Source organism: Mucor velutinosus (genome assembly GCF_035048745.1).
Source record: "Mucor velutinosus strain NIH1002 chromosome Unknown tig00001563, whole genome shotgun sequence".
Taxonomy (NCBI): Eukaryota; Fungi; Mucoromycota; class Mucoromycetes; order Mucorales; family Mucoraceae; genus Mucor; species Mucor velutinosus.
Genome location: NW_027041904.1, coordinates 718513 through 739901, shown reverse-complemented (window position 1 = coordinate 739901; position 21389 = coordinate 718513). Strand labels below are relative to the sequence as shown.

General features: G+C 41.3%; 9 protein-coding genes across 9 annotated transcripts; 4 read left to right on the top strand and 5 right to left on the bottom strand.

The window, feature by feature from the left end:
- Positions 1–2053: 2053 nt before the first annotated feature.
- On the top strand, positions 2054–2284 carry GIN4_4 (serine/threonine-protein kinase gin4; the record flags this gene model as incomplete). The annotated part of the gene is made up of 1 exon (XM_064828087.1): positions 2054–2284. One exon carries the CDS (start codon positions 2054–2056, stop codon positions 2282–2284), a length of 231 nt encoding a protein of 76 aa, XP_064685289.1.
- A 204-nt stretch (positions 2285–2488) lies between these two features.
- GIN4_3 (serine/threonine-protein kinase gin4) lies at positions 2489–3756 on the bottom strand (the record flags this gene model as incomplete). Its single annotated transcript, XM_064828086.1, has 4 exons — positions 2489–2844; positions 2906–3079; positions 3145–3502; positions 3562–3756. The coding sequence occupies 4 exons, from the start codon at positions 3754–3756 to the stop codon at positions 2489–2491; spliced, it is 1083 nt and encodes a 360-aa protein (XP_064685288.1).
- Positions 3757–3938: 182 nt separating this feature from the next.
- Positions 3939–5450, bottom strand: RPL2_2 (60S ribosomal protein L2; the record flags this gene model as incomplete). The annotated part of the gene is made up of 5 exons (XM_064828085.1): positions 3939–4151; positions 4208–4785; positions 4848–4950; positions 5007–5152; positions 5210–5450. The coding sequence occupies 5 exons, from the start codon at positions 5448–5450 to the stop codon at positions 3939–3941; spliced, it is 1281 nt and encodes a 426-aa protein (XP_064685287.1).
- A 143-nt stretch (positions 5451–5593) lies between these two features.
- ATC70_008839 (uncharacterized protein) lies at positions 5594–7529 on the bottom strand (the record flags this gene model as incomplete). The annotated part of the gene is made up of 5 exons (XM_064828084.1): positions 5594–5917; positions 5970–6440; positions 6493–6846; positions 6906–7278; positions 7339–7529. The coding sequence occupies 5 exons, from the start codon at positions 7527–7529 to the stop codon at positions 5594–5596; spliced, it is 1713 nt and encodes a 570-aa protein (XP_064685286.1).
- A 748-nt stretch (positions 7530–8277) lies between these two features.
- On the bottom strand, positions 8278–9948 carry ATC70_008838 (uncharacterized protein; the record flags this gene model as incomplete). The annotated part of the gene is made up of 2 exons (XM_064828083.1): positions 8278–8482; positions 8537–9948. The coding sequence occupies 2 exons, from the start codon at positions 9946–9948 to the stop codon at positions 8278–8280; spliced, it is 1617 nt and encodes a 538-aa protein (XP_064685285.1).
- A 295-nt stretch (positions 9949–10243) lies between these two features.
- On the top strand, positions 10244–11020 carry RPT3 (26S proteasome regulatory subunit 6B; the record flags this gene model as incomplete). The annotated part of the gene is made up of 1 exon (XM_064828082.1): positions 10244–11020. The coding sequence occupies one exon, from the start codon at positions 10244–10246 to the stop codon at positions 11018–11020; it is 777 nt and encodes a 258-aa protein (XP_064685284.1).
- Positions 11021–11218: 198 nt separating this feature from the next.
- On the top strand, positions 11219–12847 carry RPS1_3 (ribosomal 40S subunit protein S1B; the record flags this gene model as incomplete). Its single annotated transcript, XM_064828081.1, has 1 exon — positions 11219–12847. One exon carries the CDS (start codon positions 11219–11221, stop codon positions 12845–12847), a length of 1629 nt encoding a protein of 542 aa, XP_064685283.1.
- A 2851-nt stretch (positions 12848–15698) lies between these two features.
- ATC70_008835 (uncharacterized protein) lies at positions 15699–17470 on the top strand (the record flags this gene model as incomplete). Its single annotated transcript, XM_064828080.1, has 5 exons — positions 15699–16104; positions 16184–16270; positions 16333–16793; positions 16851–17040; positions 17091–17470. The coding sequence occupies 5 exons, from the start codon at positions 15699–15701 to the stop codon at positions 17468–17470; spliced, it is 1524 nt and encodes a 507-aa protein (XP_064685282.1).
- Positions 17471–17567: 97 nt separating this feature from the next.
- ATC70_008834 (uncharacterized protein) lies at positions 17568–20545 on the bottom strand (the record flags this gene model as incomplete). Its single annotated transcript, XM_064828079.1, has 17 exons — positions 17568–18188; positions 18244–18304; positions 18367–18466; positions 18523–18693; positions 18747–18884; positions 18944–18953; positions 19018–19092; positions 19145–19219; positions 19285–19314; positions 19367–19458; positions 19518–19529; positions 19602–19609; positions 19668–19722; positions 19783–19816; positions 19875–19891; positions 19964–20296; positions 20359–20545. 17 exons carry the CDS (start codon positions 20543–20545, stop codon positions 17568–17570), a joined length of 2019 nt encoding a protein of 672 aa, XP_064685281.1.
- Positions 20546–21389: the final 844 nt, after the last annotated feature.

Genomic DNA, 21389 nt, shown 5'->3' with positions numbered 1-21389 from the left:
TTCATTACACTGTTGTTTGTAAAGAGAAGCTAACAAGTGAGAGTTTACTTCCACCCCTTTCTCTCTTACTAAATTGCATATCGCACCCCTGGATAGAATCAATTGGCCTTTATTACAGCAAATTTTTGATTTCTTACCAGCAAGAGATCATCTTGAAGCCTTGCGAGTCAGTCGACATTGGAACCAAGACATGCAACCTATAATATTCCGTCTTGATAATGCAAATAACGTCCAAGAGCTATTTCGATGGCCTGCCTGTCTACCTCTTCTCTAGTTATACGTTGGCGATGTTCAACCACTTTATACTCCTACGAAAATCGTCTCATCTCTGCGGTGCTCTCTAAAGCACAAGCAATTCGATTTGTACCAGTAGTGAATTTATTCTATGAACTTCTCTTCCAAGCTACCATAGGTCAAGGTATCAGAAATTTTGATGGTATTGGGCCTCCCAGGTTTAGGTTAAGAGAAACTTATGAAACGTGGTACATTCAACTGAGCAAAAGATCTCGCCACACCGTAACGCGACTGAAAGTTCAGTATTCTTTCTTTCCTAGTAAATCTGTATACATCGGGAATATGCCAATATTTCTTATTCAATTTCCTAGAATGCAAACTTTGGATTTTTAATGGGACGAACTGCTTGTGTGTCACATCATTCTGAAATCTTGCCCCGGACTCGAATTTCTAGACCTGTTTCCAAACCGTACGTTCCCAGTACAATTTCAGCAGCACGCACATAATTTGCAGGCGGCGCCGAGGTCGAGATTTGCGAATTTCGCTGACTATCCTCAAAATACTTGGCCATTTCGTTTTTAGAAGGTTATGCCTATATCTCAAAATTCACTGAACATCCTAGAGAAGAATTATTGTCGTACAACAACTTTGTGAATTTTGAAGTGAGAAGGCTCTCAAACTTGCCTGATCTTGTCATTGAAAGGATCAATCTCACTGATGAGAACTAAAATAAGATGTGACAAATGTAGCATAAATCTATCATCATTTTATAATAGGCTCAAATAACAAAGCAAGCTAAATTTCGACTCAAGTTTGAATAAATCACATATTTCAGATACGAAAGGATCTTTTTTTTTATTGAGTACATTGTTAGATTTAAAAAGGTCAAATTTCTGATCGAAGCCGTCTCCATCCAAACGCAATGCCGCAATCTGCCCTTGCAATGATAGTCAACTTTCCATCCTAAGCAGCTACATCCACACTCACGAATATTGCTTCATTGCTTTTCAAAAGAGCTCGACCTGCAACAGTGTTTATTTGTGTTCTTGTTCCTGCAGCAAGCGGTGGCCATGAGGACGATAAATCGCACTCCAACCTGGCTAACTGTAAATGACCAAAATTGATTATAATGGCCTTATGTTTTGCCTCTTTATTGGTAGCGAGCATAATTAATGAATGTAGTGTAACCTTTGACAGACATTTCTGGAAGCCAAGTGTCCACAAACACGCATACATGAATGTAGATTGTTGCATGTGCTATTCCTACTGATACCAACCAATCGAGGATTTGTAGCATGTATAAGGAAAAATTCTAATCCTTTCTTCAATTGATGTCATTGTGTTCAATAAAGAAGGCTACAGGACTCTGAAGATGACACATTATCAATGTAAGTTCAATACAAAGAGACAAGCAGATGACGTGAAACTAATGTAAGAATTATACCCAAAGCCCCAGAATTTTATAGCTCATGACTTTGCTATGATATCTTTGGTTTTGTAAAATAAAAACAACACGAAACAGCATCCTTCTGTTGTAGACTGTCTGTTAGTTATGGCTAGATTGAACAAAGAATGGCAGCATCTCCGTGCCATCTCGAATAAATGTACAGATCAGGAAGTATTTATGATGGTGACATTTCTGTATGAATATGGAAACAATAGTGGTGAAATGTGCTACTACATGTGAATTGAATATCATATGAAGACGAGCAATATCGCGCCAATACGTAGAGATCGATATGATACGTCTCGTTTTCACGTTGTATATAAAGGCCTGATATTCTGCTGTGAATAGTCTGTAATCATCAGTCAAATTCAAATGAAATTTACTACTGCTTTCGTCGCTTTTGTCGCTCTCTCGGCTTCCACTGTCATGGCTGATCCTACCAACAGCACTGTCCCAAACAATGGCATGGGCGGAACTCTGGCTACTGCTAGTATCTCGGTAGAGAACCCCAATGCTGCCCACAGCGCTTCCAACAAGATCAATACTGGTGTCATGGCCGTTGCCTTGACTTCGGCTGTCACTGCCGCCTATGCTTTGATGTAATGTCTCTCTCCCTGAAGGCATAGCCATAATAATTGTATACCTTTTCACTCTTACTATTCTTACTCCTAATATCTTGATAAATAAACAGAACCTTATTGGCAAAAACCACTCCTCATCAGGTTTCCGTTTAGATATCCAGTAAAACGTTTACAGTGAACAAATAACATCAATAAGTCTATTTATTCTCATTCGCCTATGTCTAATTTACAATCCTTCCTTGGGCCACATCCAGCCAAAGGTGTCCTCAATATCGCCACTTTGAATACCACGGTACTCATCGTACAACTTCTTAAAACCCTCGCCAATTTCAGATTGCTCTTTACTGCCAATCAAAATGGTTTGATCGCCACGAACAATCTTCTTGACAGGTGTGATGATGGCAGCAGTACCGCAAGCAGCAACTTCCTCGAATTTACCTTCCTCAACCTCCTTCAATGCAACAGTTCTTTCTTCAACCTTCCATCCCAACTTCTTTGCAATATCCTCGAGCGAGAGACGAGTGACAGATCTTAAAATTGAGTTGGAGTCGGGTGTGACAAAGGTACGAACGCCATTGGCATCTATTTGACATTGGCATTAGTTCAATATTCATTGCATTATGCCAAGCTCATCGACGTTTACCAGGGTATGTAAGAGCAACAAAGTTGGAGGTGGAGAATTCATCAATGTTGGTGTGCGTCTTGGAATCAAGATGAAGAGTAAGAGCATAACCAGCCTTCTTGGCCTTCATAATGGGGCCAAAAGTAGGAGCATAATTACCACCCAACTTGGTTCCACCAGTACCATTAGGAGCACCTATTAGATTACAAGCGATTCAGTCACATTATGCTTCTCCATGATGCCACATCCACAATGCTTACTTCTGTCGAAATCTTCAATGACAATAGCATCCACAGGCTGAACACCGCCAGTATAGAAGGATCCAACAGGCATAGCAAATACAACAAATGTGAACTCTGGAGCAGCGCCCATGCCAATGTAGGGACCACTACCAAACAGGAGAGGACGAATGTAGAGAGATCCACCAGTTTCCTTGGGAGGCACATATTCGAGATTTGCTTCAACACAGCGACGAACTCCTTCAACAAAGACATCCTCAGGGATAGTAGGCATGAAAGCCATGTCTGCACTACGTGCCATTCTTGCAGCATTGACATAAGGACGGAAAATACGAACACGACCTTCGGCATCACGGAAAGCCTTCATGCCTTCGAAACACTGTTTTCAACACCAGGTAAGCAACTGCATATCCATACCAGCCACTGTGCGCATCTTACCTGTTGGCCATAATTAAGGCCAGTTGCACACATATGAACATGCAACATGGGATCTTTCTCCATGGTGCCTTTGCTCCATCCAGTTTCTTCGGTCCATGTGTATTTCACGTAACCATTGATATCTCTGTACTGGAAGCCCATGCTCGAAAAGTCAAAGGTAGATGAGGGAGGTGTAACAGGCTTTGTGGTAGACATTTTTTAACAAGTGTGTTTATTAGAACAGGAAGAAAATATACAGAAAATAGAAGGATGAGGCTGTATTTATGTATGAAAGTTGGGAATTTTGACAGTGTTTTATCCAATAACAGCATTGATGACTCTTTTTAACTCATTCAATCATAAGCATTCGGTTTTAAAAAGTACCGAGAAGTCTATCATCACTGAGTTTCAGGCACCTGCTGCTCTTCACTGACACTAGCAGGCTCGTCCGAAACAACGGCTTGGTAAATTGTGCCAATCACACTCAACGCATGGATGCGATTGGCAAGGTCAGTCTTTGTACATTTTGCATCACTCAGCACCTCGTCGCAAACATCACGCAATACGCCCTCGATTTCCAGCTTGGATCCCCTCCAAATAGCTTCCAACCCCTATCCACCATTCAGGTCAACATACGCCCCTCGTGTCTTTAGACTATTCTACTAACCTTGGCTGCTGCTGCCTCTTCCAACTTGGCTCTTTCTTCCTCTGATAATCCCTTTTCTTCGGCTTTCTGCAGTTCACCAAATGTGGATTGCAGGTCGTAAGCAGTTCTTAAAGTACCGACAGTCTGGCTGAAAATATAACCCTTCTCTCTGATACTATAATACATGCCGCCCAAACCAAAAGCAGATTTCTTACTTCCATAATGATTTGCTTTAGCACTGTAGATGTAGCCAATGGTATGCAAAAGATCGACGCCATGATTCTCGCCCTTGAGGTCCTCAGCCTCAGTTTTGATGGTCTTTTTGAACTCTTGCTCGCCTTGGGTATTATACAAATCAAGTTTGCGGGTCAGCTTTTCTACAAGATATTCGATGCGTCTAGCACGCACAAGGTTGCGCTCTTGCTCGTTTGCCGTTTTTTGCACTTCTCGCTCTGCTTTCTCTTCGGGTGTGAGGTCTGCCTCGTCCTCTTCTGCTGTATCCAATGCTTCGCGCATGTCTTTGCCGATAGAGATCTCTCCAATGATGTCCACAAATCGATCCCCACCGAATGATTGCTTGAAAAAGTCCTCAGGATCAACTACGCCATGATGATTTAATGCTTACTGTCTCTCAACAGATGCTCTTCTCTTGGACACCTACCAAAACCGCCATCAGGCTTCACGCCTATATCGCCATACTCATTGTACTTTTTTCTCAGCTTGGGATCTGACAAGACTTGGTTTGCTTCTGATAGCTTCTTGAACTATGACACAATTGTTACATAACCCAGTGATCTATCAAGTGACAAGAAAGCGTTACCTTTTCCTCCATGGTTGGGTCTCCTGGATTCTTATCAGGGTGAAGAATAACAGCACGTCTTCTATATGCTTTCTTGATTTCTTCTGGAGTTGCAGTGACGGAAACTCCCAAAATTTCATAGTATTCAGTGGAAATGGGGTTTTGATCTACTCAATATGAAGCTTAGCAACTGGTATTGGCGAGTTCAATAGCACACATCTTACCAGTGCCCTTCTTTCTTGAGCTTCTCGCCTTGGAAGCGCTTGATTTAGCGTCTGCGTGAGGCGTACTGACGATCGGCTCGGTTACTGTGTAAGTCTCTACTTGCTCACAAGCCCAGCACTTGACTGATACTCTCTGTCCAACGGCTTGTCCTTGTGGATAAAACTCGATAGGCGTGATGCATTTCTTACAGGATGATTTGATGTAGGGTTCTGGTTTTCTAGAGTCGAATATCTGTGCCATTTTTATCATGTGAAAAAGAGAAAAGAGAGGTGAAAAAAAAAGAAAGGGTCTTTTTTTTAGCAAGGAAGATTAGGAATTTACTGCTACCCCCCGGGAGGCAAAACGAAAAATCTTTTTTCTTTATTTCATGCTAATTAGTCATGTTAAATAAGCATGCCAGCAATGGAAGCTGACAACCAAGTACTCAATGAACCACAAATCAATGCTGAGATGGCTAAATGAGATATTTCGCCTATTCTTGATGGCGCCAGAGTACCCAGCACGCCTACTTGCATGCCCACACTGCCGAAATTAGCGAATCCACACAAAGCATATGTGGTTACCAACTGTGATCTCGCAGACAATTGCCCCTTGTACGTATCTGTCAACTGCTTATAGGCGATAAACTCGTTTGACCAGATCTTGGTTGCCATCAGTCTTCCCACAATGACCAGATCTCTGTCATCAGCACCAATGAGCCATGCAATCTACACACCAATGTTTAGCTGTGAAATAGATAAAATGACAGGCTATACGTACCGGAACAAACAGATAGCCAGTAATCAACTCTAGCGTCAGCTCTTGGATTGTAAGAAAGTTACCCAGCCATGTCAAGAACGAGTTGATGGCATACAAAGCACCTAGGATGGATGTGATGTTGGCCATGATCAATAGTGCAATCTTCACACCCAGCTCTGCTCCTTTGCCAAGAGCGTGCAATATGTTTGCTGTATCATCATCTTGATGTCCCGGAATGTTGGCATTATCCTTTGTATCCGACTCCTCTGTCTCTGGGTATCTCAGCTTTGAAATGGCAACAGAGCACGGAATCGACATGATGCATGAAGTCAGTAAAGCCTGGCCTGATACGCCCATGGCAATGTAGCCGTACAATACAGATCCAGAGATGGTTGCAAATCCCGATGTCAATATCTGATGTATCTCTGATTTGGTTAATGTAGGCACCAGAGGCTCAATCAACAAGGCATTTTCACATGCGCCCAAAAACGGCTGCTATCTGTTAGTTTTGAGGAATCAATAAGCACACAGGGCCACAGCTTACCGACGCAACAGCTACAATGGACTCTGCTCCTGAGATGCCTAGGATAGCGATAAAGACAATTGCCAGCTTTTTAAGGGCCCATTGAATAGTCCCTAGATAGTAGAGCATTTGCACAGTGGATGCGAAAAAGATCAAGGCTGGAAAGACATTCAGGGCAAACGTGTTGGCATTGACAGCAGCTGTACCAAATACGAATTCCGCACCGTACCAAGCATTGTGGAGATATCCCTCTGCGAAATCGCTGATCCACTTGAACAGATCATGTCCTACTGAAGATCGAAATACAAACAACGCCAGCAAAAACTGCATCAAAATAGCAGTGATGACTGTATTCCACTGAACGTGCTTTCGATGCTATTGTAATTGAATGATGAGCACAGCCAGACGAAGCTCCCAATGTGAGTTGAACCTACCACAGATGCTGCAAAGGTACCAAAGACAAAGACAAATAGTCCAAACAAGGAGATCAGTCGTCGCAGTCGTGGAGATTCTTCTTTCTCGGGAAAGGAAAACACTGTTGCCGCAATGACCCCAAGTACAGTGAGTCCATACAGAATGGTGCGAATGCGATAACTTGTGCGTTGATGAATCAGGTCTGACGCTGCATGGATGCCTTTCCTCCAGGGTGTAGTGATGATGGTTGTTGGCACGTGGCAAAATATGATGTAGCAAGTAATGTAGACATACAATATGCCCAACACGAGCAGTTCCTGGTTGTATCCCTTGGGTATTTGCAATGCGTAGGCTGCACTGATGAAGCCAGTCAAAGCCAGCCAAATCAGCATACTATCAAGACGGTATTGATGGATCTGGTTTGTGTGTTGTACGACAAGTTATGATACTTACTGCACATAGACTCTGTATCGGTGGGCATAGCTACTATTGGACTTTTCGATGCCATCAAACGGCAAATTGCAGAACTGCTCCTCTGGCTCAGTCTTCATGTCAATGGCCTGCATATAACGGGGTGAATCAGAGTCATCTTGGTCGCTAGAGTGAAATACTGAAACTGAAGAGTCTGTTGTGTCTTTATGCATCTCCTCGTTTTTTTTTTGTGAAAAAAGGATGAAGAAAAGGATTGTTGCAATATGTGGATTGATCAGCATGGATTTAAAATCCTGTTGTTTCTAGTCTTAATATGCACAGTATGTATCGGTCCGTGAGTATTGCCAAATCTACAGCCAACATCCAGCATCAAAGCAGGCTAATTAATCTCAAATGATGGGCTCTTGTGCTCAATCACGCTCGCTGTATTAATAGAGAGTAGCAGCCATGATGCGATGGTATGCATCCTTGATTTGTAGGCTGCATCTTCTGCGCCTTTGCATATCAGCATCCCTCTTTGGAGACATGGCTCTTAAATATATGGGCGTATGTATCTATAAATATAAAAAGGTCTTATTTTTGCTCGCCATCTGGAAAGCTGGATGCCGATGCTCTTTTTCCAGTTATACACGCTTATACAGCATACACACGCTGCGTGATGTACATCACTATACGCAAACAAAGATTGATGCAGGGACGTTTAATTTACTTTGAACGGAAAGAGACAAAACTTGTTGTTTATTTTCACTCTATTAAAAGAGAAGGGTGATGGTTGGGAATTAGGAGGTAATATTGATGCAAAGTGTAAGGTTGAAAAGAGGAGTAAGTAGTAATCAAGAAGGCATATACCATAAACGTACATGGTTTATAGGGTATTAAAGTAAGTGGTAAGAATGGTCGTATTAGGCGGTAGTGATACACAAGAAATATATACATACATATATATATATATATATATGATCAAGAGCATGAAGAGGATGCAGATGTCCTTGATGACTCCACAGTCGAAACAGTAATGGATGATTCGGTTGAGCTGGATAATCTCTCAATAGTGGATTCAGAGAGTAATACGACACTATGATTGATATCCTCACCATGAAAAGCCATGGCAATCTTCTCATGATGGATACCACAATTTTGCAGCATATTTGGAAGAGCTCCCATTCTATAAACATGTCAATTAAAGTCATTCGCTTTCGCGCCATGTCAAGGCACTTACCTGGCTAGAAACATTTGCAGTCGAAGTCGTATGGATTGCTGATATAGCTCATGGAGCGATCTGTGCTTGTACACGCCAGCACGGAGATGTCTTATAAATAGGTAGAATTCGATGACAGCCTGTAGCCTATCTCGACAGTAACGATCAATACAAGCCCACTCGTCAAAGTACGATATCCTGAATCGATACTTCAATTCCTCTTGTCTGGCTGCTCTGTGTACATCTCTGCCGCATGCTTGGCATCCCAGAAACACGGACGATGTTGTGAATCGCTCCCACAGCGTAGCAGAAGCTTCTTCTTTCAATTGGCGTGTTGCTTGTTCAGTTACAAATCCTTCTGGACACTCCTCTACAAAGCATGTTTTCACCAAGATGGCATCCATGATCTTCTTGCTCGCTATTTTGGGATTTGGACCAAATCTTAAACATGGCTCAATATCATCACGAATGCAGTATCGCATGTATTTCAGTGAGTGTAATTTGCGGAGTGGTGTTTTGTGCACAAGTTGTATAAAGTCGTTCAAATCCTCCAGGGCGCTTTGGTCCTCCAATGTGTCCATATGAAGCCCCAAGTCGAGTCCATGCATCAAGATGGTCTCTACTTGAGCACGGGTGTATGTATCAATCACATTACTCTCTGCTGGTGTATTACAATCTTCTATTTGTGTTGAATTGGGTGACTGAGGCGATTGAGGCTGCTCATCTATGGAGTACACATGGCTGCTGTCTCCCATCTTGTTCCGTATCTGTGTGAGCTCAATTGAGGCATCCTTGAGTAATGATTGCGCATCCTCAAGCTCTTGCTGCAGTTGGTCATTTCTGCTCTTAATGACTTGCTGCTCTGCCCTTTCAATTGTGATCATGCTGTTGGCTTCTTCAAATAGTTTCACTGTCAAATCCTCCAGTTCTTTCTTTACATTTTCCTTGGATTGCTGTATATCAATGACTTGCGATGTTTCTTCTTTGCATTTTACTTCTAACACTTTCAAATCAAGCTGCAATGATTGAATGCCTTGACATGTTGTTTCAATGGATCGCTGCTTCTCCGCCAATGTCTTTTCCAGTTGCAGTGTTTTTGTGGCTAATTCGTTCTGTTCATGGCGCAAAACCGTTCTTTGTCGTTGAAGCGTATGAAGCTGAGTTTTGGTTTCATTATATTCTGTCTGAATGGATTCAAACGAGAGCACATTTCTACAACGTAAACATTCAAAATCAGAAGAGATGCCGTGACATTGACACTCCAGTGACTTTAATGAAATTACTGGACTATTGGTGGATGTTGTGCTATTACTACTATCGTGGTATGTTTTATCCAGAGTAACAACAGGTGGCATCATTCCATCTGGTTTGATATTGATGTTCAGATTCAGGATTTGCTCCTCTGTTGCTGTTGTCGTAGTTTCAGTTGCCATAGTAACAAAGATTTCAGGAACGGGAAAAAGAGAAAGGGAATAGGAAAAGAGGAAAAAATGGAGAGGAAATGGAAAGAAAGGATAATCTATTTTTTCTTGTATCATCCATAGGGGATAAATGACGCATCTTTATTTGTGCACTACCTAAACTCGAGAAAAAAAACACTCCCTTTTTTTCAAAAGGGATCCAAGATATTAAGCTTTTTCTTTCAACATTTTAAACAACGGTTAAACACCAAGCACAAAGCAAGGGACTAATTTTTTTTTCTCTCTCCTTTAAATCATACAAATAAAAATGTCAAAAAAGCTGTTGTTCAAGCCCAAGAAGGCCTATCTCGATACAGTCAATATTGAATCAATCAAATTAAAGAATCCCCTGAAGAATCAATTGCTGATATTGGATCTAAATGGCACATTGGTATCAAGAGTACGCAGTAACAAATCCATGTATGTGCGCCCTTACAGTCAACAGTTTCTCGACTATGTGTTTGAAAACTTCAATGTCATGCTCTGGTCTAGTGCACAACCTCACTCTGTTCACAACATGAGCCGTTTGTTTGGAAAACACAAGGAAAAACTCTCAGTCATTTGGGATCGCACAAGCTTTGGGCTTACAAAATCAGACTACAACCGCAAAGTGCTCACCATCAAAGATCTGGATATCGTGTGGAAGTATTTTGACGGCAAGTACAATGCTACCAACACCATCTTGCTGGATGATTCACCAAAGAAGTCGCAATTGCAGCCGTACAATTGTGTCCATCCCAGTGAATTTGAACATGGTTCAAAGGCATTTCTTTCGAGCGGCGAATCCGAGTTGCTACATGTGTTGGATTATTTAAAAGTTTTACAATTTCAGAGCAACGTGTCAAATTACATCCGTGAGCATCCCTACGATACATTATCCAACGACACCACGCACAACATCTTCGAATCCGAGTTTTACCTATTTGCCGATGATTACGATAAAACAGGCCTCATAGTAGATCTGCAACAGCGACAGCAAGGCGACAGCAGCAAGGATGGAGCTAGTGTATTGATAACAAACATGGCCAATATGAAGCTACAATAAAGTCCAATCAAATTAGCACGTATAGTTATTGGATGGTTAAAATAACCTGCTTTTTATATCTCAACAGCAAGACACACATCTCAGTTACACATGCTAATAATAGGGGATCAGATAATATAAATGTGTTTTATCTCTTTCTTGCGTTTCTTTTTCTTTTTCATTCTTTTCCTTCAAAATTTGATACATACACTACAGTAGATGTTGTATCTAACAAATGACCTGGGTCTATTGCCCTTCTTCTTACCATTTGGTATCATTGGATTCTATAGATACCTGTGGTTCTTTATAAAGGTCACTGCCTGGCTAGTATATAGACCAAGGTTACCCAAGGCCAATCCAACTTATACAGGGGAAAGAGATGTGACAATTATCGTACCAACCATCGATGCAGGTGAAGAGTTTAAGATTGCAGCAAAGAGCTGGTTAGCATGCAATCCCAAGGAAATCATCATCATCACCGAGACTAAAATGCGGGAACCATTGCAAGAACTAGCCAACAGCGTCAATCCAGACAAAATCCGTGTGTTGACTGTACCACGAGCAAACAAAAGACTCCAAATGGTAGCTGGTATCAATGCGACAAACAGTGAGATCATTGTATTTGCCGATGACGATGCGATCTGGAAGCCTACCATGCTGGAATACATTCTCGCTTGCTTTGAAGATCTGAAGATGGGTGGTGTCGGTACAAGTCAAACTGTCCATGCTGTCGATCCAAAGGGCCATCAAACACTTTGGGAAATTCTCGCTGGCTTTAGATTAACCAGTAGAAATATTGAAATTGCTGCTTCTACTCACATTGACGGTGGCATCTGCTGTCTCTCTGGTCGTACTGCAGCTTATCGTACATTGATCCTCAAGGACCCTGCTTTTCAATATTGCTTTACAAATGATCTTTGGTTGGGCAAATACCCACTCAATTCTGGCGACGATAAGTTTCTTACACGCTGGATGGTGTCGCATGGCTGGAATACGTATGCTCAAATCTGTAAAGAAGCTGAACTCTACTCTACGTTCAAGAACAACTGGAGATTCGTAAAGCAAGTGCTTCGTTGGACTCGTAACACATGGCGTTCTGATTTTAGATCACTGTTTACCGAGCGTTACATCTGGAGAAGACATCCTTTCGTTGCATTCACCATGGTCGATAAGATCTTTAATCCTTTGACCCTGTTGGCAGGTCCCATCCTTGTTGGTGTGTTTGCTTCTCTTCAGGAGCAAAGGGCTGGTCCTACAAACCCACCTTTGCCAGGTTGGAATATTGCCATCTCTTATATCATCTGGTTGCTGCTGACAAGATTCATCAAACTGATTCCTCATTTCATCAAAAGACCTCAAGACATCTGGGTCTTACCTGCTTGGCTACTGTTCAATTACTATTTCGCCATCATGAAGATTTATGCATTGTTCACATTGCACGAAGTGGGTTGGGGAACCCGAGCTGGTGTAGGCACTGAACTAGCTGCTGACATTGGTAAAGATGACGAAAAGCAGCCTTTTGACAATAATAACGACATCAAGATTGAAATGAGTCAAATGGACTCTAATGAATCCACTCCCAACAACTACGAACAACAACAAAGGAATGACATTCAAAATTACTACCATGAAAACGCTCCCTATGAAGATCCTTTCTTTTCAGAACAAGACATGTTGGAAGTATCTCGGAATCACCACACAGAAATGGGTGTGGATGGCTCTTTTGCTCCTATTTCTTCCTCTTCAACAACAACAACAACAACCCCTTACAATAATAATACCTCTTCCCATAATACACACATGCAACAAAACCACCATCATGATGGCACCCCATCATCATTACTATAAAAATAAATACAACCATAACGCATCCTGATTTAAAAATAGTGCCTTCAAATGTTGTACAGTTCTCCATCGCTGTTGATTTATCTGTCATACCCAAGTGTTCCGAAATGAAAAAGACTACTGGTAATATGGACCGCCTTATCATGGCTGTATACATATGAAACACATGCAAGCCTTACGTCTAGCAATTGAATCAGTCTTTTTTTTTTTTATCCATCAAACAAGATTTGGATTCAGAATTCTTATTTTTTCTCGATTTACAGGGGAAAAATATTCTATTACTATAAAACATGCGATCTTCATTGTTTAAAACTTGTTTGCCGGTTTTTGGTGAAACATCGGTTTTGATATTGCACGTTTCTCCTAAACAGGATATGAACAGAATAGAATACAGTGGGTCCACTCTCAAGTCAAACACTTTTCGAACTGGGCGGTACATTTTACAACTTAATCCGGAACGCTCTTTCCAGTTGGAACACATCATGAATGCAATTTCAAACACTTTTTGGAACATTTCATTTAAAGAGAGACTTTGTTTGAGCAGCTTTCGAAACATTTTCTAGCGTGTTGAATAATATTTACATGGTGGGATAAAGAAACATGGCTTCATACTACGGTTATTCTTTGTACGAGCGTTCCAGACTTTATAAGCTGATTACGCTTTATCTTATGTTCAACCATAGCCCGGAATTGCTCAATTGGAATCAATTCTAGAGAACAACACATTTGTTTTATTCTCTACTATATGTCTTACCTTATTTGATGAATGGACGCCACCATTATTCACAATCAGATAAAAGCCTTTCATTTGAAGATATTTGCCCATGATGCCCAATGTTTCTATGACAAAGTTAGAGTAATGTCCAGCTGCTGCACCTTCAGTTTGGGGGTAGGGTAGGGCAGCTATGCTTTTTTTTTACCACCTTTGATTTTCATGTTAATAGATAGGGGTTTGATGCTCTTGCAGCAGATGTTCAGTCTAAAGGTATGCATGCCCTGCCCTGGACGCTTTCAAAGCCTCGAAAAGGAAAGAAGTTGCTCTAACAAGTGTTTTGGTAGACTGACATTATTAAATATAGAATGCAAGGATAATAGCATGGCTAGCAACAATGCTCTATAATTTGCCACCTACTTTCCATACGCTTCAAAAGCATCTACTGCTGTATAGCCTTCATGATAAAAAGGGCATTGTTGAGTTTGCCAGCTGACTCCACCAGCCAAAATTAATTCAAATCCAGACTATCAGTTTACTCCAGATTGGCCAGATTTTGACAGTTTTTCGACTTGATTGAACTATTTTTCATGATTCGACTATACGAAGTGTGATGATTATCCCGTGCTTCCTAATACATTATTGAAGTACTTTTCAAGGCGCATCCAATGGTACCAAGTAAAATAAATGGTTTGAATAAACTTGGTGAGCAATTTATGAAAATATGAAAAGAGGTTTCTGGCCAAAAAGTCGAGATTTTACATATCAAGGTCCTACAAAGATGATTTCAAGGGTTACGTGAGATCGATAGAAACATTTTGATTCAAGATATACCATAGTAAAAGTCTCCATTTTCAAGGTAAAAAATGCGATCGTTTGATTTTCGATGAAAATCATGAGGGGTACCTAATGCTTTTTGGTCGAATTTTGGCCATGTTTTTTTAGTCCCCAAAAAGTTGAGCAAACGTGTCAGAAAGTTACTGCTACTTGAATACAATTGTTTGGCATCATTCAAGCGGCTCAGAATAGCCCACATGTCAAGATATCAAGGCTTGAAAGCTGTCAAATTTGGCTATGTTTTTGCTTTATGGCTATTATTTACACGGCAAGAATACCAGGTTTCCAGGAGATTTCAGCTACCAAATATGTGCAATGTCTGATTCGAATAGGAGGCATATTGATTTTGATGAAGCTAATTCATACAAATTTTGGTGCGCTATGTTGTTGGTAGGCTTATTAATAACAGAAATGAAAAGCCGAATTTGCTGCATGAATGCTATGGTTTTGTACTTTCGCTTCGCTACGGTAAAATCCCATTATAGGTCATTGCCAGCTTCGCCGGTGGTTTTTCGAGCCTTGTAAGGCACTCAATGCTTTACTTTTTTTTTTATGTCTCTGATCTCTGGCTGGCCACTCCAACGTTTTGCTCATAGTTTTCTGTAAATATATTAAGAGATGATAATGGGCGACAGATGTCAGACATGCTAGCAAAATTCAAGGCATGCCCATAGAAGATCATCAGAGCTTGAATGGATTTGCGGTACTGAAGAATCTCATGCTTAAATACACGAAGCTAATAGATAGATCGAACGCTAATCAAAGCCAATTATAGAGTGTGATAGTACCAAAATAGAGCTCAACATATAAGCTACAACTAGGCACCGTTTTTCTACAATACCAGTAGGTCCAGCCATTTCAGAACACTTTCTAGAAAAGGAGTTAAACCGACGTGCAATATCTTTCTCTCAAGCGGATTTGACGTTGAATTTACTTTTCCAATACGTTGTATTTCTTCACTGATTGGAAGCATTGATGCTTGCGATATCTTGGTCTACATGCACACAGGAAGAAGCTCATCGCCACATTGGGTATGAATTAGTTACAATTTGCATATCGAACCTTCGCATTGGAGCTCGATATTGTTCAAATGCTTCGACTGTGAGTATATACATGACAGTGTTTCTCTTATTATTATAGCCTCTTTGGTACAACGAAACAACTGCAAAGCTAAATTTCCCGTTGACATTCAATATCTTCTTCGGCGCCATAAGTTGACATACTCCAAAGTGTATTTAAGGCATTTTCCTTTATCAGATTCTTCTTTTTACTTTTCATTTACTTGAACAATTTTATTTTAGCAACATGGGTGCTCAAAACTCAAGAGAAGAACATGTCGAAACATTCGATGAAAAGCGTGCCGAGATGATGGCCATTGTTGAACAAGAGGTTCTGAACAGCAACATGTCTCTTGCCAATAGCCAAGAAAAGTACTTGTCTCAAGCCATGGCCAATATGGATCTGAACGAGAAGCAGGTCAAGGAGCATTACTCTCGCCTTACCCCTCGTGCTCTCGACAAGTTCTCGGAACATTTTTGGCATGACAAGAAAAACCAACTGGCCATGAATGCTATCATGAACAATGACCCCACCAAAATCATGGTCAACCCTAAAGCAGCTATTGATAACCGCCATGTTTTCAATGTCAAGCTCGATGTAGAGGGTGCTGCTACCAATCAAAAGCAAAGTGGTCGCTGTTGGATCTTTGCAGGTATGTACCAAGACGATGACTAATCTATTAGTGCAATTGCTATTCACATGAGCATATACTTACATATGATTTCCTTTAGGTACAAATGTTCTCCGCTTAGCCGTGATTCGTAAGTACAAGCTTAACGATGATTTCGAATTAAGTCAAAATTTCCTTTTCTTCTATGGTAAGTGTTACTCAAATGGAAAGAAATGTGACACTAAAAAGTGGGTCATAAAACTTTGACAGATAAACTCGAAAAGGCAAACTGGTTCCTTGAAAACATGATTGATTTGGCCGATGAAGATATCAATGACCGCGTTGTTCAGTACTTGTTGACTGATCCTGTTGGTGATGGTGGCCAATGGCAAATGTTTATCAACCTAGTTGAAAAGTATGGTGTCGTGCCCAAGAGCGCTTTCCCCGAAACTGTTGCATCTAGCTCTACTGGTAAACTCAACTGGCTTGTAACTGTAAAGTTGAGAGAGTTCGCCGCTCAAATCCGCAAGTCTTTATCTGATGGTCTCTCCATCAACACTATCCGTGTGATCAAAGAGGAAATGATGCAAGATATATACCGCATCATGGTGATCTACTTGGGCGAACCTCCTGCCAAGTTTGACTGGGAAATCATGGACAAGAATGGCAAGTGTGTGTCAGTGCATGGCTTGACTCCAAAGAAATTCATGAAGGACATTGTGGAGTACCCTGTAAGGAACCTAGATGACGTTTAAACGAAAACTATCATGCTGATTTGCATTCAATAGATCGCCGAGACCATGTCCTTGATCAACGATCCTCGCAACACCTATTCAAGAGCTTACACTGTGGCAAGATTGGGTAACATTGTCGGTGGAGACGATATTAAGTATGTCAACACCACAATTGCCACGATGAAAAAACTTGCTGTTGAGGTTCTGAAATCCGGCAATCCTGTTTGGTTTGGTTGCGATGTTGGTAAGTGGTATTCATATGCTTATATTCGTTTTATTTAACTCGCAATGCAGGACAATTCAGCGACAGAAGTGTTGGATCCATGGACACGAAAGTATTTGACTATAAGCTGACATTTAACGTCGAATTCAACTTGTCAAAAGCCCAACGTTTGCTCTATGGCGAGAGTGCCATGACTCATGCTATGGTCTTTACAGGCGTTCACCTTGATAAAGACAATGCACCTGTCCGTTGGAGAGTAGAGAACAGCTGGTCTGAAACTTCTGGTGACAAGGGCTTCTGGATCATGACTGACGAATGGTTCTCCGAATTTGTCTATCAAGTTGTGCTTGAGAAGCGTGCTGTTCCTAAAAAGTTGGTGGATTTGTTGGATGAAAAGCCCATTGTATTGCCTGCTTATGATCCCATGGGTGCTTTGGCTATTCGTAAATAGATTGCATAATAATAAATCGATGCACATAAATTTACAGTATGAATTGAATAGCTTTATTTGAATACTCTGCTATCTAAAAGACCAAGATCTATCCCGTTTAGTTGCTAATACCAATATCTTCTCTCATAAAGGCATCTGAAGAGGGTTCTCTGCCAAGGAAGGCCTTCAAAAGATCCATGCCATCCTTGCTACTGCCTTTTTCAAGAATATTCTTTCTGTATGAAAAGCCAACCTCAGGGGAGAGTGTATCCTTTTCGAACTTGCTAAAGAACATATCACTAGAGAATACCTTGGACCACATGTAGCCATAATAACCAGCATCATAACCACCCATCAAATGGCCAAAGGCAGCTTGACCGAAACTACCTTTAGGAGCAGCAATCAAGGATATCTTCTCACGGAGATCGTTGTACACCTTTGTCGTATCGAGATTCTCATCGTCAGAAGTGTGAATGGCCATATCATAGATACCAAAGAACAGTTGGCGTAAGTTGAGCATAGCGGCGTCGACATTCTTGGCCTTTACAATGCGGTCAATGATCTCGTCAGAAATAGGCTCGCTAGTCTTGAAGTGGGACGTGAGATATTTGAGGGACTTGGGATCGTAGCACCAGTTTTCAAGCATTTGAGATGGGGCTTCTACGAAATCACCTTCGACAGAGGTACCATGGAATCGAGCGTACTTTGTGCGAGAACACAAATGATGCATCACATGGCCCTACATTGGATTGGTTAGCTTCAAAGTGCTCATGCTGGTATCCCCTTGAACTCACCAATTCATGGAATAATGTAACAACTTCATCGTGCTTTAGCAAAGAAGGTTTATCAGCGGTTCTATAAAGGCGAGGTGAGTTGGTGCACCTCATAAATATGATCTTTGCATAACGCGGACTTACGGCTTGGTGAAATTGGCAACCATGGCAGCAATGGGAGCAACGCGCTCACCATCTTGGGCTATATAAGAAGGCTGAAGAGGAAAACAAGCGGCATGGGGATCTATATCAAATGTCAGACTCCTTGCGTTCTATCCAAGTTGCTTTGTATACACCCACACTTGTTTTCACGAGGGAACAGATCAAGGTACATGAAACCAGAAAAGCTCTTGTCCTCAGCAGCATCCCAACATTCAAAAAGCTGGACATCAGGGTGCCATACAACAGCCTTATCAGCAGGCACCTTGACAAACTTGAGTCCCAAGACCTTTTCATAGATGTCCAACATTTCTAAACGAGACTCTTAATCGCTGTATGTGCTTTAAGGCCAACAGATTTCTTACTTTGAATGGTGGTTTCTAAACTGAAGTATTGCTTGATTTGCTCTTGATCGACAGAATATTCATTTTCAAGAAGAATGCGTTGGTAATAGCTGGAGTCCCAAGCATTGAAGCTACCGTCAAACTTTTCGCCGCGGGCAGCTACGTATTTCAACAATCAGTTAACTTACTCCTAGAGCATACAACAGCCACAACCCTACCTTTTTCAGCCTACAAATAAAGAACACAAGACGTTAGCATGCAACAATGACACTCTTTTCTTTTGTAACATTACCTTTTTGAGCTCCTTGAGTTCGTCAATCTCCTTCAATCCAGGTTCATGCAATTTGTCGGCCAAATCCTTCAAGAACTAAGAGACGTAATATCAGTACAAGCACCTAATGTGATAAACAATGACTTACCTCGTCAACAGCACTGACAGTCTTGGCCATCTTGACTTCGAGGACATAATCAGCATGAGATTTGTAGCCCAAAATCTGCAATAGTTACGCATGATGAATATCTTTCACACCACATTACAGTGTCTACAGCTACAGCTTACCTTGGCAGCCTGGCGACGCAACTTGACAGCCTTTGGAAAGTAAAGTCAGCGAGCGCATCAACATGAAACCTTTGTGGTTTACCTCTTCAAGCAAAGGAATGTTCTCCTTGTTGCGAGATTCGTATGCAGTAGCATGGGCCTTGCGGGTATTTTCATTCTTACATAATTTGAGAACTGTACAATGCAATCAATGTTAGTTATTTGAACACAACGAGTGTATAAATTTAGCATACCAGGACGAACATCTAGAAACAGATGCAGAAATTTGAAATTTGAATACTTCCTCCTCACATCAAGCTTTCAGCGACATGACATACCAGGATACCTATTAAAATGCATTAAAAACTACTCTATTTCATGATGTTTGCTAGTTGTATACTTACTTCATGGTCAAAATGTACTTGGTAACACCGTCTTCCTCTTCAGTCTTCAGACCATCTATTGCAAGAGCGTGAGAATCCTGCTCTCTGTGTGCTTGAATGTAACCTTATTTCCTACCCAAAAAGTCATCGTCAAGCCCTTCCAATTCTTCCTACTCGACATGGTTCAGTACCTTCATCTTTTATCACACTCATATAAAAGCTATTTACCTTTGTGAATTTGATAGCTATTGCAAATACAAGCAATTCAGGGGTTAATTCATGTCAAATAAGATGGCCCCATTCCCAAATAAACTTACTGCTGCTTTCACGAGCCCAGTTCTTGTTGAATTCGATACAGACTTCGCTTAGTCTCTTGCGGAGCTCCTTGAACTCGTTACGCTTCTCCTCTGACAAATGAAGACCGTTACGACGGAAGCTGCGTTCCATTTTACGCAAAAGACGAGCATCCTCGGCATCCAAACTATCGAGATCCGTCTTGGCAATGTAGCTGGTAATAACAGAGTAAATGTCATGGCGCATGCTTTGCTCAATGCTGAATTGGTCGTATTTGGTTTCAGCGGCAACGGAAGCCTCACGGACAGCAGCATCAGGGGAAATCTGACTCAAGGAGCTCACCAGTTGAACCTTACCTACAGGTGATTGCTGTCAGTGGAGCTGCGAGTAAGTCGATCAAATCCATAGCCCTCTATACCTGAGAGTTCATTTTCGATTCTAGCCAAACGGACCACAATATTCTCGTAGGTTTGCTCCTCAGGCTTCAAGGAAGCAACGAGATCATTGACGGCAAGCTCCTCAGCGATGATATCAGCAGTGATCTTCTCTACTTGTTCGGCATTGATGCTAAAATCAAGAGAAGGAGTTGGAGCAGTTTGAGTCATTTTATTTGTAACGTAGAGTTGAATAAAACAAGAGAAGAAGAGAAACCTTCCAAGACGCGTAACATGTGCATTATATACACTATCTTTTCCGGTCACGACGAGCAATCTGCATTAAAGATGAAATGGAACATCAGTGCCATTTTGGATTCCATTTCCAGGCACCGTTTCGAATGGATTCTACCTATGAGTATAATGATACAAATATTTGCGAGATGTCCACGCGTTATTCTGGAATATAACAAGGCTACATTTTGAAAGACGGTCTTTATACGTTGAAGGTATAACCATGATGCTTCATCAGCGGATATCCATGCTATTCATTGGTTACTCTGGTCACTGAGGGATCCCCGAATGATGTATTGACAAGCGATCTTTTCAGACATCGCCCTCTGATGTCTTTTTGGCCGATTTTTCGAGGGTTACAAGCCTAAACTTCCATTGCAATGCTGATAAACTTCTAGTGCTTCCAGCTATTCTTGGTTCTATGCCATCTCTTGACTCAACTGGATCTTCACAATTCTGCTACTGGTAAGACATCAATTAATGACTCCACTAACAGACATCTCTGTCATTTGGATTCGCAATTTTGAACGATTTAGTCCACCTGATGTGAATGTGAGCAACAAATTAGCAAAAAGTAGGTGCACCAAGTTGCGATACTCTTTGGCTCACACTTCCCTTCTTGCTAGCTTTAAAAACATCAATTGTCTAGATGAGAAAGGCATTTTACCAGCCAGCTACTACTAGAGCTTTTTAAATCTCCGCTTATCATTGTCTGTCTGTTATTTGTTGATTTTGCCAACTTTCGACTTGTTTAATCTAGTTTGCATGATCTGACTATATA